At 38.2% G+C, this 13,275-nt stretch overlaps 1 protein-coding gene and 1 long non-coding RNA gene across 31 annotated transcripts in view; one reads left to right on the top strand and one right to left on the bottom strand.

Moving 5' to 3' along the window:
- myt1b (myelin transcription factor 1b) overlaps positions 1–7,996 on the top strand; it is a 211,737-nt gene extending 203,741 nt beyond the window's left edge. For 23 of the 27 annotated variants that reach the window (XM_068216863.2, XM_073939820.1, XM_073939809.1 and 20 more), the window contains 5 exons: positions 83–304; positions 2,523–2,614; positions 2,701–2,804; positions 3,109–3,252; positions 6,490–7,996. In XM_068216863.2, the coding sequence (XP_068072964.2) occupies positions 83–304; positions 2,523–2,614; positions 2,701–2,804; positions 3,109–3,252; positions 6,490–6,633 (706 nt within the window). In that variant the 3' untranslated portion in view covers positions 6,634–7,996. The remainder of the gene's footprint in view (positions 1–82; positions 305–2,522; positions 2,615–2,700; positions 2,805–3,108; positions 3,253–6,489) is intronic. The other 4 variants (XM_073939823.1, XM_073939815.1, XM_073939829.1 and 1 more) reach the window with 1 other exon arrangement.
- LOC141380637 (uncharacterized) lies at positions 71–12,522 on the bottom strand. Of its 4 annotated transcripts, XR_012398990.1 has the most exons (5): positions 12,381–12,522; positions 12,052–12,095; positions 11,538–11,798; positions 9,783–9,985; positions 71–307 (listed from the first exon to the last, which is right to left on the bottom strand). It is a non-coding gene; the product is annotated as an uncharacterized lncRNA (long non-coding RNA). The 4 variants fall into 4 exon arrangements; XR_012398988.1 differs by lacking the exon at positions 71–307 and having other exon boundaries at positions 8,147–9,985; XR_012398989.1 differs by lacking the exon at positions 71–307 and having other exon boundaries at positions 8,147–9,985; positions 11,538–11,722; positions 12,381–12,503.
- Positions 12,523–13,275: the final 753 nt, after the last annotated feature.

Below are 13,275 nucleotides of genomic sequence, written 5' to 3'. Positions count from 1 at the left end.
GATATTTCTAATGGGATAAATGCTCTTATGAAAACTAACCAAACTCATCGGTTTCACTATCATCTCTTACTTTTACTCACAGATGCCCAGTGCCAGGTTGTGACAGCCTGGGCCACATCAGTGGGAAGTATGCCACTCACCGCAGTGCATATGGATGCCCGCTGGCTGCCAGGCGGCAGAAGGAAGGGTTGTTGAATGGCTCTCCATTCTCTTGGAAGGCGTTTAAGACAGAAGGCCCCACCTGTCCCACACCAGGATGTGATGGATCGGGACACGCCAACGGCAGCTTCCTCACCCATCGCAGGTACTTTAAAAGAGGAAATATAGGTTTCTTTGCTGTATGAAATTTAAAACTAGAGGCATGAGTTTGAGGTGGAAAACCTGTTTTTAAACAGTGATTTCTTTTTGTATTCATGCAATTTTTTTGCGAAGGGCATCAGTAGTGTAATAATGCAGCATGGTTAAGTACTGAGGTTGATTTTAAATATGTTGTTGAATGCAACAAATTCCCTTGTTTCTAGTTCAACCAATAGGGCAGGGGTTTTCAAAGTGTGAGGCGCGCCTCCCCTGGGGGGCGCCAGAGCATGTCAGGGGAGGCGCGGGAAAAATATATAATAAAAATATAATTATGAAGTTTAATTATTATATGAATTTTTATTTTATTTAAACATTTTAATTAAACAAAGCTAAAAAAAAATAATACGTCAAAAATAAGAAAACCTTTTTTACCCAGAAGGCCATAGCTGTGAATTCGCTTCTGTTTGACAAGTCTGTCGCGCGCGTTCTGATCAGCTGTGTTGTCGCGCGCACGCTCAAGAGCGGTGTTGTCGCGCGCCTACTGAAGGGCGGGACCGAGGGTGTGCCGCGTCGCGGGGGCATTTTTGATCATTTTGGAAGGGCACTTTCTATCCAGGACTAAAAAGGGCATGTGCACTGCAAAGGTTGAGCCCTATGTGTGCACGTGCCTGCAATGGATCGGTTTTTGAGACCCCCCGATTCAAAGCCTTCAAGTTCAGGGCTTAAACCCAAAAGACGACGATATGACGATCAGTATTTGAGTTTAGGATTTACGTGGACAGGACCAGCTGATGAACCACGACCTTTAAGTGTGGTTTGTCAAGATATTTTGGCTAATGACAGCATGAGACCCGCTAAACTTCGACTGTTTTGACTGGGATGAACAGTTCTTGGATCTGTTCTATTCATATTAAACAATCATCCTAGTTTTAAAAACGTTATATTAAAATACTTGTTATTACTCTGTAAATAATTGCACTTTCATGCAAATGATGATAAAAGTGAGTTAACAGTCTGACATCTGTCTGTGTCTTTATATATACTGTATATGTGTATATATATATATATATATATATATATATATATATATATATATATATATATATATGTATATATGTATGTGTGTGTGTATGTATGTATGTATGTGTGTGTGTGTGTGTGTGTGTGCGTGCGTGTTTGGGAGGAGGGGGCGCCAATGGATAAGTTGTGTCAAAAGGGAGGCTCACTGTCTTAGACTTTGAAAACCCCTGCAATAGGGTATATGCCGAGCTAGTGCTGTTCCCATGCTGATACACTTCCTGTGGCCTGTTATTGTGAACATTTTTCCATTTTATACGTTTCCTTATACAGCATCGATGTTGTAATGTCATTAAAATACATTCAGTTAAATAAACTTTAGCATTTATTTAGTTGCTCAAGCGTAAAACGAGACAAAAAGCTGTTTACTCGCACGCGCCCGTCAGAATCGGCAGGCTAACGCTGAAGCTCCATTGAATATACTGGGGTAAAATAAATGCTCATATTATAAAGATATGGCGGGAGAAATGTTATTTAATTCAGTGCTTCTTGTACAATCTGAGACCCACTTTAAATCAGATATCACTCAGCTAGTGGAGATCCCTGATTTTTTAAGACAACATACCTTAAATGCACCGGATTTTGCATTGTCATTCAATTCGCCGGAAGCGCTTAACCCAGGTTACTGGCAAATTTAAAGTCCTATTAGCATGCTTCGGCATATACCCCATTGACAAATTTTGGCCTCACTTGTCCCTCGCGCGAAACTGATGCATCCAGACAGTACATTTAGCATTTTACATTTTTAAGGATTGGTTTGGCCAAAAAAATTTAATTGCCATCATTTAATCCCTCCTGTGTTATTCCAAGGCATTTTAGATAACCTTCCAAGCACAAATTAAGATATTTCTATCATCATCAAGCACATCACATTTGATAAACACTAAAAAAAAAAAGCAAACACTGAAGCTTGAACATGCTAGCATGTGTTAATTCTGTGTTTGCATGAATCGCTGTAATAAAGTGATCTTACCTCTTCAAGAGACTTGTTTAGGTGAGCTATGCACTCAATAGCAAAAATATGACATACTTTACATCTAGGTTTAAGGTTATTTGCCAAGTCTGAGTCATTATGGGACTGCTCATGAAGCAAATGTGCTGTTGAGTTTTGTGATGATTGATGATGAATCAATTGTGTTTGGCCCCAGTCTCTCCGGCTGCCCCAGAGCCTCCCTCAACAAGAAGAAAGCCAAGTTCCCTGGAGAAGAGTATCTCAGCACTAAGTTCAGAGCCAGCGACGGTGAGACAATCGCACACTTTCCCTCCATAATTTTTTTCTAATCTCATGTTCTGTGAACATTAAAGATGACATCTTTCTCTTTACAGTGTTGGACAACGATGAAGATATCAAGCAACTCAACAAAGAAATAAATGAGCTCAATGAATCCAACAATGAGATGGAGGCTGATATGGTGAATCTTCAAACACAGGTTAGCCACACGTGCGTTCTAAAAATGTAGTGTTGTCATAAGAGCGCATTTTAAAATGTATAAAAATGTATTTTGAAGACACAGCCTTGAAAAGTATGAGATTTTGTTACTCCAGTTGTTTCTGACCCTAAATTGTTGCTCAGATGTTCCAAGTGATACCATAGTGCAACAAAATGTCTTTAGTGTATCAGTTCAATTAGCTGACTAGCTAGCAAATTTAAATCTACACTGGACAAAAAGATTGAAACATGCATTGTCACAAACAAATGCCAGGTTAGAATGATCTGTGTTTGGGGCTATTCAGATCACATCCATGGAGAAGAACCTGAAGAACATAGAGCAGGAGAATAAGATGATTGAAGAACAGAATGAGGCATTGTTTATGGAGCTTTCTGGACTCAGTCAAGCTCTAATACGAAGCCTGGCCAACATCCGCCTGCCTCACATGGTGAGTTAAACTGCAGCTCCCATAACTTTACTAGTACCATTTCTAAACATAGCCGAACAAGAGACCACAGAGAACTAGAGAACTCTAAAGACCACAGCCTCTGGCATCTGACATGAGAACAGAGAAAGCTAGACAACTTAGAGCTGTTGTGGTCACGCTGTGACACCAGTCAAGTCAATTGTAGACATTACAATTTGTCAAGCAGGTAATGATATTATTGCTAACAAAGCGCACTCCCCGGAAAATACATTTGCATCATCTATATTAAACAGAAAATAATCACTTCCTCTGATGGTAAAAATGAATAAAATAACCTTGGAAGTAGCCTTTGTTCTCATAAAGCAAACAAAAAGCAATATCTATGGGAGGGGGAGCCTCAGAATATTTTTTAACTTTTTGCATTTTTGCCCTATTTGAATTTGTTGGCTTATTAATACACGATTATTGGAATAATTAACATTGTTAATTACAAAAAGGTTTTTTTTTTCATGTTTTGGGGTGACAACGCTAAGACCAGGGCTGCACGATTCTAGCTAAAATGAGAATTATTATTATTATTATTTTATTTATTTATTTTTTTTGCTTAAAATCAATATCACAATTTTCCCACGATTCTGTAGATGTGAAATAAAGATTAATGAGGAGGCTATAATTATTTCTCAAACATATCATTCATTCATTCATTTTCTTGTTGGCTTAGTTAATCCGGAATGAACCGCCAACTTATCCAGCAAGTTTTTATGCAGCGGATGCCCATAAGCCTTCTCAACCCTTCTCTGGGAAACATCCACACACACACTCATACACTACGGACAATTTTAGCCAACCCAATTCACCTGTACCACATGTCTTTGAACTGTGGGGGAAACTGGAGCACCAGGAGGAAACCCACGCGAAGGTAGAGAGAACATGCAAACTCCAGACAGAAACGCCAACTGAGCCGAGGTTCAAACCAGCAACCTTCTTGCTCTGAAGGTTCTGAAGGTGCTCTGAAGGCACTACCTACTGCGCCACTTCCTCGCCTCTCAAACATATTTTAAAGCAATAATAATATTAGACCTATTTATAGGTCTACTGTTTGTTAAAATGCTACATGTTTAGACTTAGAATAGCGTGGACTTGAACAGACTTTAAATTTGTCCTGGTTTTTAATTTAAATTAAAGTGATGACTTTAGGGTCATAATTTTGAAGTTGAATTGTTATATTTGAGACATGTGCTTGTCATTTGTCATTGACAACATTAGACTTTTTGGTCACACTTTACAATAAGGTTCATTAGTTAATGTTAATTAATGCATTTACTAACATGAACAAACAATGAACAATACATCTACTACTGTATTTGTTCATGTTCGTTAACATAAGTTAATGAAAATACAGTAGTTCATTGTTAGTTCATGTTAACTCATGGTGCATTAACTAATGTTAACAAGCATGGACTTGGATGTTAATAATGCATTAGTAAATGTTCGATAATGATTAATAAATGCTGTACAAGTGTTGTTCATGATCAGTTCATGTTAGTAAATGCATTAACTAATGAACCTTATTGTAAAGTGTTACCGACTTTTTTTTTTACTGGTAAAATAAAACCAGTTTGAGTAAAAACCACTAAATTTGTCAATGTCAGGTTCTCTCTTGCATTATATTCAACATAGGCTAGAATAGTTATAATGACCCAGTAAACATTTATTTTACTTTGTGTTCGCTATGAAAGAAAAACATACAAATGCTTGTCGTAATCATAACTGTAAAATGTGATATGGTCATTAAAATGATGTGTGCGCCGGTTTCACTTTCACTGCCGAGTGCGCTCATGTCATGGCTGTTGTCACTTTGAGGAAAAAAAAAAAACATACATGCAAATCATACTTCCTGTTTGGCTCCCAAATGATCACGTTGTGCAACAAACAACATTATTTACAACTTTATTACCTGTTATCTACAGCTTATGCAGTTTCTGTTCACTAAAGCAGACATCATTGGCAGGCACGTGTTTGTCCTCTCTGGAGTAAACAAACAGTGCGCCAGCTCATGTGCAGTTTTGTGGCTGCAAATACGTCATTACATTAAGACAGAAATGACATTTTTGGGTGAATTATATCACATAAATGTAGTATGTGACACTTTTAACGCCATTTGGAGGTGTCTATGTTGCACCATGCCAAGATTTTTCCCACCAAGGCCATTACAGCTTTTAATTCAAAACATACAGTCGTGTTTTTTTTTAATAGCGGCTTATAATCACATCAAAAGGTTTTAAATAGTAAGTGAATTATAACAGCGCAAACTTTTATGTAACCATAGTAGGGCTGTGCGTCATTTGTTTAACCCTTAAAGGTTATGTGCTGACTGACTGACGTGATGTGCGAGGCCAGCAAACACAACGTATAGCCATTTCACTTCAGGGCGCATTAATGCCACGCTGTAGGTCAATTGGAGACATTAATAAATATTCCTAGCAAATCTAATAAATGTTCGAGACATAAATGCACTAAATCGCACTTCAGCAGTGTTTATTTGAGAGCACACAAGAAGATCTGCACTTGAGCATCATATATTTGAGGGGGCACGAGCAGAGGAAATCGGCGCGCATGCAAAGTGATTCGCATGTTTGTAAGCTATTACATAAATGCGATCTCGACTTGTAATACTGCGCTCATGACATTTGTCATTGAAATAACGCCACAGGTAGTTAGTAGATCTGTGTAAAAAAGGCCTACCGCCACAGCTGGAAAAAATCCTAGAGGAAACACTAAGTTGAATTGAGATACCTGCCAATACTCCCATTTTTTGCTGAGAGTCTACTGTATTTCAGACCTATCTCCAGCCACCCTCCTGTTTTGTTATTTCTCCCGGAAAACTCACCACCCCGGCCCTCAGCTTTTTGGTACAGTCTGTAACACTCCCGGGTTATTAACTTTGGTATAGTATCTGATCGCAGCTGCCAGCTGAAACCCGATCTATAGTACAGTTACTTACACCACAGTACAGTTACTAACTCGTTTCTCAACAGCGTTATTTAGACACCAAATGTTGGCAGGTATGAGGGTGGAATCAAGATTGCAATCATTTTTTGATTAATCGTCCAGCCCTACCTCAGACAGAGATACTTACCTTGGCAGGGGGCGGTAGTTGATGAGGATTTCAAAAAGTCTAGAAACAACTCTTACTTTAACAATAGAAGAAACCCTTTTTAAAACGTTTTTAAAATGCCATTTTAATTTGCATTTCAGCAGGAGCCAATCACCGAGCAGAATTTCGAGAGCTACGTGAGCACCCTGACTGACATGTACACCAATAAGGACTGCTACCAGAACCCAGAGAACAAGGCCCTTCTGGAGACCATCAACAAGGCGGTAAAAGGTATCAAGGTCTGACTAAGCCAAAAGACGAGAATGAGGAACAGAAGTGTGGAAGAGAAATAGAAACATGGAGCCATGGGAAGAGATACAAAAGACACACAATAAGGGCATTCAGGTTTTTTTGAACAACAATCGAAACCTTCATCCCAGGGAGCATTCTGTGAGTTCAAAAAGAGGTATATAATATATATTACTATATGGACCAAAATCCACAAAAGCTGCTGGATTGAAAGGTGAAGATGGAACCAAATCCTTAATTTACAAAGAGGAGAGACGCAAACCTAGTTTTCTTTACAGTTTCTGTTGGTTTTATATTTAAATGGTGAGAAGTTTTGGAAGAAGAAGCTTGGAGTGGAACTTCCGGAAGATGGGCAGCCCCGGCTTTAGGTGAAATAGAGTGAGGATGCTCCGAAACAACACGTGATGCTCCAAATACAAGTGATCCCTACGTGAGCCCTGGAAGAACAGACATATGCAGTATTTCCTCGTCTCTCCCCGAAGAAAATGAAAGAGTTTTTGAGTCGTGGGTAAAGAGAGGATGTTGTACTGGCATACAAAGTGAGCGAAATGCGTGTGCAACTTTATCAGTGCCATGCGGTTGACTCTGTAAATTTCACCTGTTGAAACACAACTTTATCTGTTGGTTGGTTTTGTTTTAGAGCTTCACACAGGAGCATTAGCTCACTCTCCCTCATTTGTAGTACTTACACTGTAGGTATATTTACCCAGCATAGTCATATCTATTACATATGAACAATGAGTTGCACTTCATTTCAGTCCATTCAACATCAGACAAGATGTTGGTTTGTCACTGATCTATTAATATAGGAAAATGTCCAGACGCTACTGTAATTTATTTATATTTTGCTATAATTTAATTTTAACTGTATTATTTATTTGAATTCAGCTATTTAAAGATTTAAGCCCTTTTTTTTTTGTTTATTCAAATGTCACAAGAAACTTGCCACATCGATATTTGGAAAGAGTGCAAACTAAGCGAACCACTAATTTTTATAAATTCTTTTCGTTTGAAGATAGAGTTTTTAAACATTTTTAAGTGCAAATATTTTTAACCTACAATGTTTTGATAATTTTGTACAATTTTCGTTCTCTTTCTCTCTACCTGTACTCTGTCTCTAGCAGTTTCGTTGAATTTATTTATTGGTTTTGAATTTCCAACACAGCTGAAGGAGAAATATCATCTCTATTTATTATTTATTTAATATTTATGAGGAAATTATGAACTGTGATACGGTTGTAATGTATATTTATTTTGTAACGTCTCTGTGTGTTTGTGAAGTCTTAGTAGTCTTGAAGAAGAACCTTTGGAGATATAAAAATAAAGACAAAAAAACATGTTTTGGACTACAGAATAAAATATTATCGAGGGTTTTCCTTATACCAGCATTACTTCCAATAGGAATGTAAAGAGAAAAGAAAGCAATTCCAGTACTGTGGAAACCTACAGCTTTGACTCTTGCCCCGTCTGTCTTGACAGGAAGAAGACGTTCCTCTGGATTTCTTGTGCTTGTTTTTTTTTTTTTTATACCTCCTCAAGCTCAGTAGTGGCCAAAAACTGTTCCCCTGAACAATCCTAATGAATTGCAAATGGATTATTTTTGCTTTCTTGCTAATCCTATCTTTATTGGACAATGGGAAGTGGGCGGGCGGGCGGGCGTTATTGCAGAGCGGGCACAGGAGACGAATACCAACCATCCTGACGAAAACTCTTAAACCACAATGTCCTTACTCAACTAGTATCAAACAAGCATACACCCGTGTAGCCTTATACTAGATTTTTATTTCTTCGATGCACAAAGTGCCACTGACCTGTGCTTTCGTTACCAACTCCGCCCATTCAGCAACCACACTACCCTCGGGTCTTGTGACCGTGGCATAAGTGGGGATTGTTACAGATGCCTTTATTCCTTTGCCGTAATGGCCATACCTACACAATATATTCATTCTGTATTTAAAAGAAAAAAAAAAAGAAGACAAAAAAACTATATATAGTATATAAACATACATATATTTTTACAGTGTAATTGTTAACTCTTTTTCTCTTATAATAGCTAAACAGAAACAATATCTTTCCAAAAGCTGTGAGTACTACTATCCATAGAAGAATAAATAATATAAAAAAGACAGACCCAGTTTACTGTGGTTGCGATGTGTTTTATAATATGTAAACGTACGATTCTTAAGCAAAGATTACGAGGGTGTTTGTAGAGTTTTTTTTTCTATTTTCTGGTCCAAACTCAATGGGCCTCTGTGTGTATGTCAGCCGCATTAATGGGACAATGGTTAACAGATTAGTCGTAGGCTGTAATCGTTTAGACACATTGTAGTGTGCTGAAAGTTCTCCTCGGTGGATCTGTCTGTAGTGTTGTACGGTGTTGTGCAGTTCTAGTGGGACACGCCAACCCGATCTCACAAAAAAAAAACTAACTATTTGCTGAATTAGTGACTAGTTTGAACGATTTGTCGATGACTTTTTAGAAAAAGTAAACATATCACTGAACAAACTAGACACTAATCCACAAAAACACGAATAGTTACGATGTGAGATTGCGTTGGACACGCCACACTGATGATACGTGTGTAAAATGCCAATCATCGCAATGACATCTGTATGACTCATAATGGCGAGTTGTGAAATGAACATTGTGCCTCTATTCAGCCGGTCATTTCGTTAAACAGTACACAGCGGTCATGTTGTTCATTTGCTATTATGGCAGCAATATTGTGATGGACAGAACATTTGTGCACTTTTCGAAAATCTTGAATGCCAACTAATGACCTTTCAACTAAAAGGTTTTTCTTCATGTGCGAGCAAGTGTGTGTGTATGGGTGAGTGTTAGCAGAGTTTTTTTTGGGAGATTTAAAAAAAAAAAAAAGGTACTATTCATTGCACCAACAGCATTGGGATAAAATATCGCAAATGTCTTTGACTTGTTTGTTGTTGTTTAATGTGAATCTGTATCCTGTCTGAAATGTCGAATGCCCTTTGACTGAAGTTATTCCGACGTTTTTGCCTTGTCACCGATATGAAACAGCCCTTATACGTTCAAAATATCAGCTCTGTTTGCTGTTGGCTACAAGCCCTTCGTTAAAACTGGGAGAAAAAAACAACAACGATGTGAAATGTGTCTGAGCGTTTGCACCTGAGATTGTCATTGGCGTGCCCTCACACACGGAGAAAACGAAGGAGACGCTAGTTGCATAAATCTTTGTCCATTTCCACAGAATGTCAGATCCTCTGCCGGCCTCATTCGCCTCGTTCCGTGTAACCTTTCCGCAGGAAAGATGTGTGCGTTGCATTTCAATACCACAGCATTTGGTTTTGGTTTAAGAGGACCTTGTCTATCTGTAACGGCAGAATTTTCATTAGAGTTCTATTAAACTGTGTAGAGGGAACACTCACTACAGATGTCATATTGTCTTATTACGATGGGAGAAACATTTCTATCTGCTTATTACTACTGACGTGAGATAGCCTAAAGCATGTGTGAATTATTCTTCCTCGGTGCATGCTTCTTAAACGCCTGCTGTCGGTGATGATGAGCAGCTATGAATGTTGCGCGATGAGGTTGAGGAGTGAATCTGCCTAATAATGTAGCATGTTCTCTGGAGCAGTGTAGCATCTGCAAATGCAAGTTAGTGTATGTACCCCTCCCCCCACCCGTGGAGCCAAATAAGTGTTTGTACCCGACTGATTTAGCACCTTGTACTTGAGAGTCCGGCCTTTCCGAGGTGTGTGCCAACAAAAATGGGTTCCTACATCATTCCACGAGAAACGAAAACAGCTAAAAAGTTGCCACTGTTTGTCCCATTAAGCTGATAAAACCAAAACGGCCCTCATTCTGTAGGTACTGTAGCTTACAGCTCTGTGGTTTTCTCATGTGTGCCTTTTCTCGCTTCTGTTCGCTGCAGGAAAGGGTGTGTTTACATTTAAGGACTGGGTTCAAATCCCACTCAGGACGCCAACTTTTTTCTCCTTTCTGTCTTTCCTTCCTGGTTCTTTGGGGAGGAGAGCTCATAGAAATTCAGCAAAGTGGTGAACACCAAGAACAGATTGAATTCGATAGTCAGCGAATCGTTTCGAAATGAAATAAAATCACTAATGTAACACTATTCTTCCCAAAACTGTGATTCTGATTCAGGTATGAAATCGTGTGGTGGGTCATTTCATCCAGTCTGAAATAATCATGGGATGTATCACAGATGAAGCATTTATGCACAGGGCATTATTCTGACAACAATGGGATTCTGTACATTTGTAATAAAGGACAGTGTTGTTGTATTAAAGAATATTTCCAAGTAAATAACAAACAAAACAAAAAAAAAGAAAAATCTTGTATTTTAACCCACGGCCAAGGCTTGTCCTCTTGCGTCCTTTTTACAGAGATCAGCTATTTTTACTGGTGATTTTGTAGCCACTATATGTTTCTCCTTTAGAAAACGACAAAAAAAAAGTTGTACTTCCAAAAAAAATAACAATAATAAGCACTTCCACAGTGATAGATACATATTTTAGTCACTTTTGTAGCACTGGTAGTTTCCTTGCTGAGGTTTTTATTTCTGTAGAGCAGGACAAGCTATGGCTGTGCGTGATTCGAGGTAACTTTGGAAATGAAGTGTGTAGTTGGTTTTGGACTGTGACCGTGTTTGTGTATCCTTGTACCTGTGCTCATTGGTATCAGTGTTAAAAGAGAACAATATTGTCTGTTTTGTGGAGGTATCGTTCATTTCAGTGTTATATATGGAAAACATAAATAAAGTCAATAATGTGATCTTTCTGAGTATACGCTTTCTACATGTGTGTTTGTTTTTTGCTTGTCACGCGTTAGCATACATTTTGTTCATTATATAATTCAGCCTGGTGTCACGATGGCGCAGTGGGTAGCACGATCACTCACCAACAGCAAGAAGGTCGCTGGTTCGAGCCCCGGCTGGGTCAGTTGGCATTTCTGAGTGGAGTTTGCATGTTCTCCCGGAGATCGTGTGGGTTTCCCCCACAGTCCAAAGATATGTGGTACAGGTGAATTGAATAAGCTAAACTGGCTGTAGATTTCCTAGTGATGGGTTGCAGCTGGAAGAGCATCTGTGCGTAAAACATATGCTGGATAAGTTGGCGGTTCATTCCACTGTGGCAACCCCTGATTAATAAAGGGACTAAGCTGAAAAGAAAATTAATGAATAATTCAGTTTGTGATTAATGTATTTGATGACTAATATAGAAATAATATACATAATTTGTAAAGAATTCCGACTTTTTTATTTAAATTAAAGTATTTCATCTTTGTCAGCATTACAATCCTACAGCTGTGATGAGAGATGTTTAGTTTTTTATTAGAGAATTACAGCTGTGTGACTGACAACAAACAGCAGCGTTTGCTACTATTTCTAATTGAAATCTTTTTACATACTGACCTCTGCTGGAGAAAATGGGACACTGCCATACAAAACCACGGTGTCTAATGATGATGGAGACAAAAAAAAAAGTGTTTATATTTGCTTGCAGCAAACATTTGAGCTCGGATGAAAGAAACCACTAATTAACAAGAAAATGAAGCAAAAAAAGATCATAAGGACAGTGTTTTGAGTGCTTTGTTAAATCGTGATAGAAAGAATTTAAATGTTGGAGATTTACGTTGTAACGTTAACTGTTTCGTAAACACTTGTTGCACTTGATAAATATTTTTAGCCACGGAATGTTCATAAATAATGTCATGTTTTCCACTGTTCTCGTGTTTTCCTACCTTCAGCAGAGAGTGTGAACCGTGTGAAGTCAGTAAATCTGCGTTGGGCCACGTTGAACTGAAGAAAAAGAAAAGTTAAACGGAGTGCCGGGAATTCCTCGAACGACCAAACCGTTAGTCGTTAGTTCATCACGTGACAACTAAGAAAATATACATTATTATTATTATTATTATTATTATTATTATTATTAATTAATTAACAAAAGCGAAGTTGTGAAAACAGCTAATTTTACCACACACCAATATCTTTATTTAACAATGTTGTTTTGCTTTAGAAACGTAATAAATATTAAAACAAAAACTATATAAATTATCTAATAGGCCTATTTGCTGATTTGGTTTAATTAAACATAACTTTAACATACAGTTAAGCTTGTGTTGAAAGCATTATTTTTCTGAATTCAGTGAAATTGGTCTGCGCCCACATCCAAATTGGTATAGTTCGACTAAATTATAACAAAACAAAACTACAAGTATGGCACAGTGGGTATACATTCGCCTCACAGCAATAAGGTCGCTGAGTCGTTTCTGTCTGGAGTTTGCATTCTATGTCCCCGTGTTTGTGTGGGTTTCCTCTGTGTGCTCCGGTTTCCCCCACAAGTTTTGGGTATGCTAAGTTGACCGTGGTGTGTGTGTGTGTGTGTGTGTGTGTGTGTGTGTGTGTGTGTGTGTGTGTGTGTGTGTGTCAGTACGATGGATAAATTGGTGGTTCATTCCGCTGTGGCGACTCCAGATTAAAAAGGTTACTGAAGACGAAGGTTAGCTGAAAAAGAAAATGAATTAATAAATGAAAACTACAAGTGTGAACCACCCTAACAGTCATCCAATAGAGTTGCAAAACATAAAATATTAAGAAACGAAAACTGAATTTTTTATTGAATTTATTTATTTAAAA

Source organism: Danio rerio, chromosome 23, assembly GCF_049306965.1.
Source record: "Danio rerio strain Tuebingen ecotype United States chromosome 23, GRCz12tu, whole genome shotgun sequence".
Lineage (NCBI taxonomy): Eukaryota > Metazoa > Chordata > Actinopteri > Cypriniformes > Danionidae > Danio > Danio rerio.
This window is presented reverse-complemented; position numbering and strand designations above follow the sequence as displayed.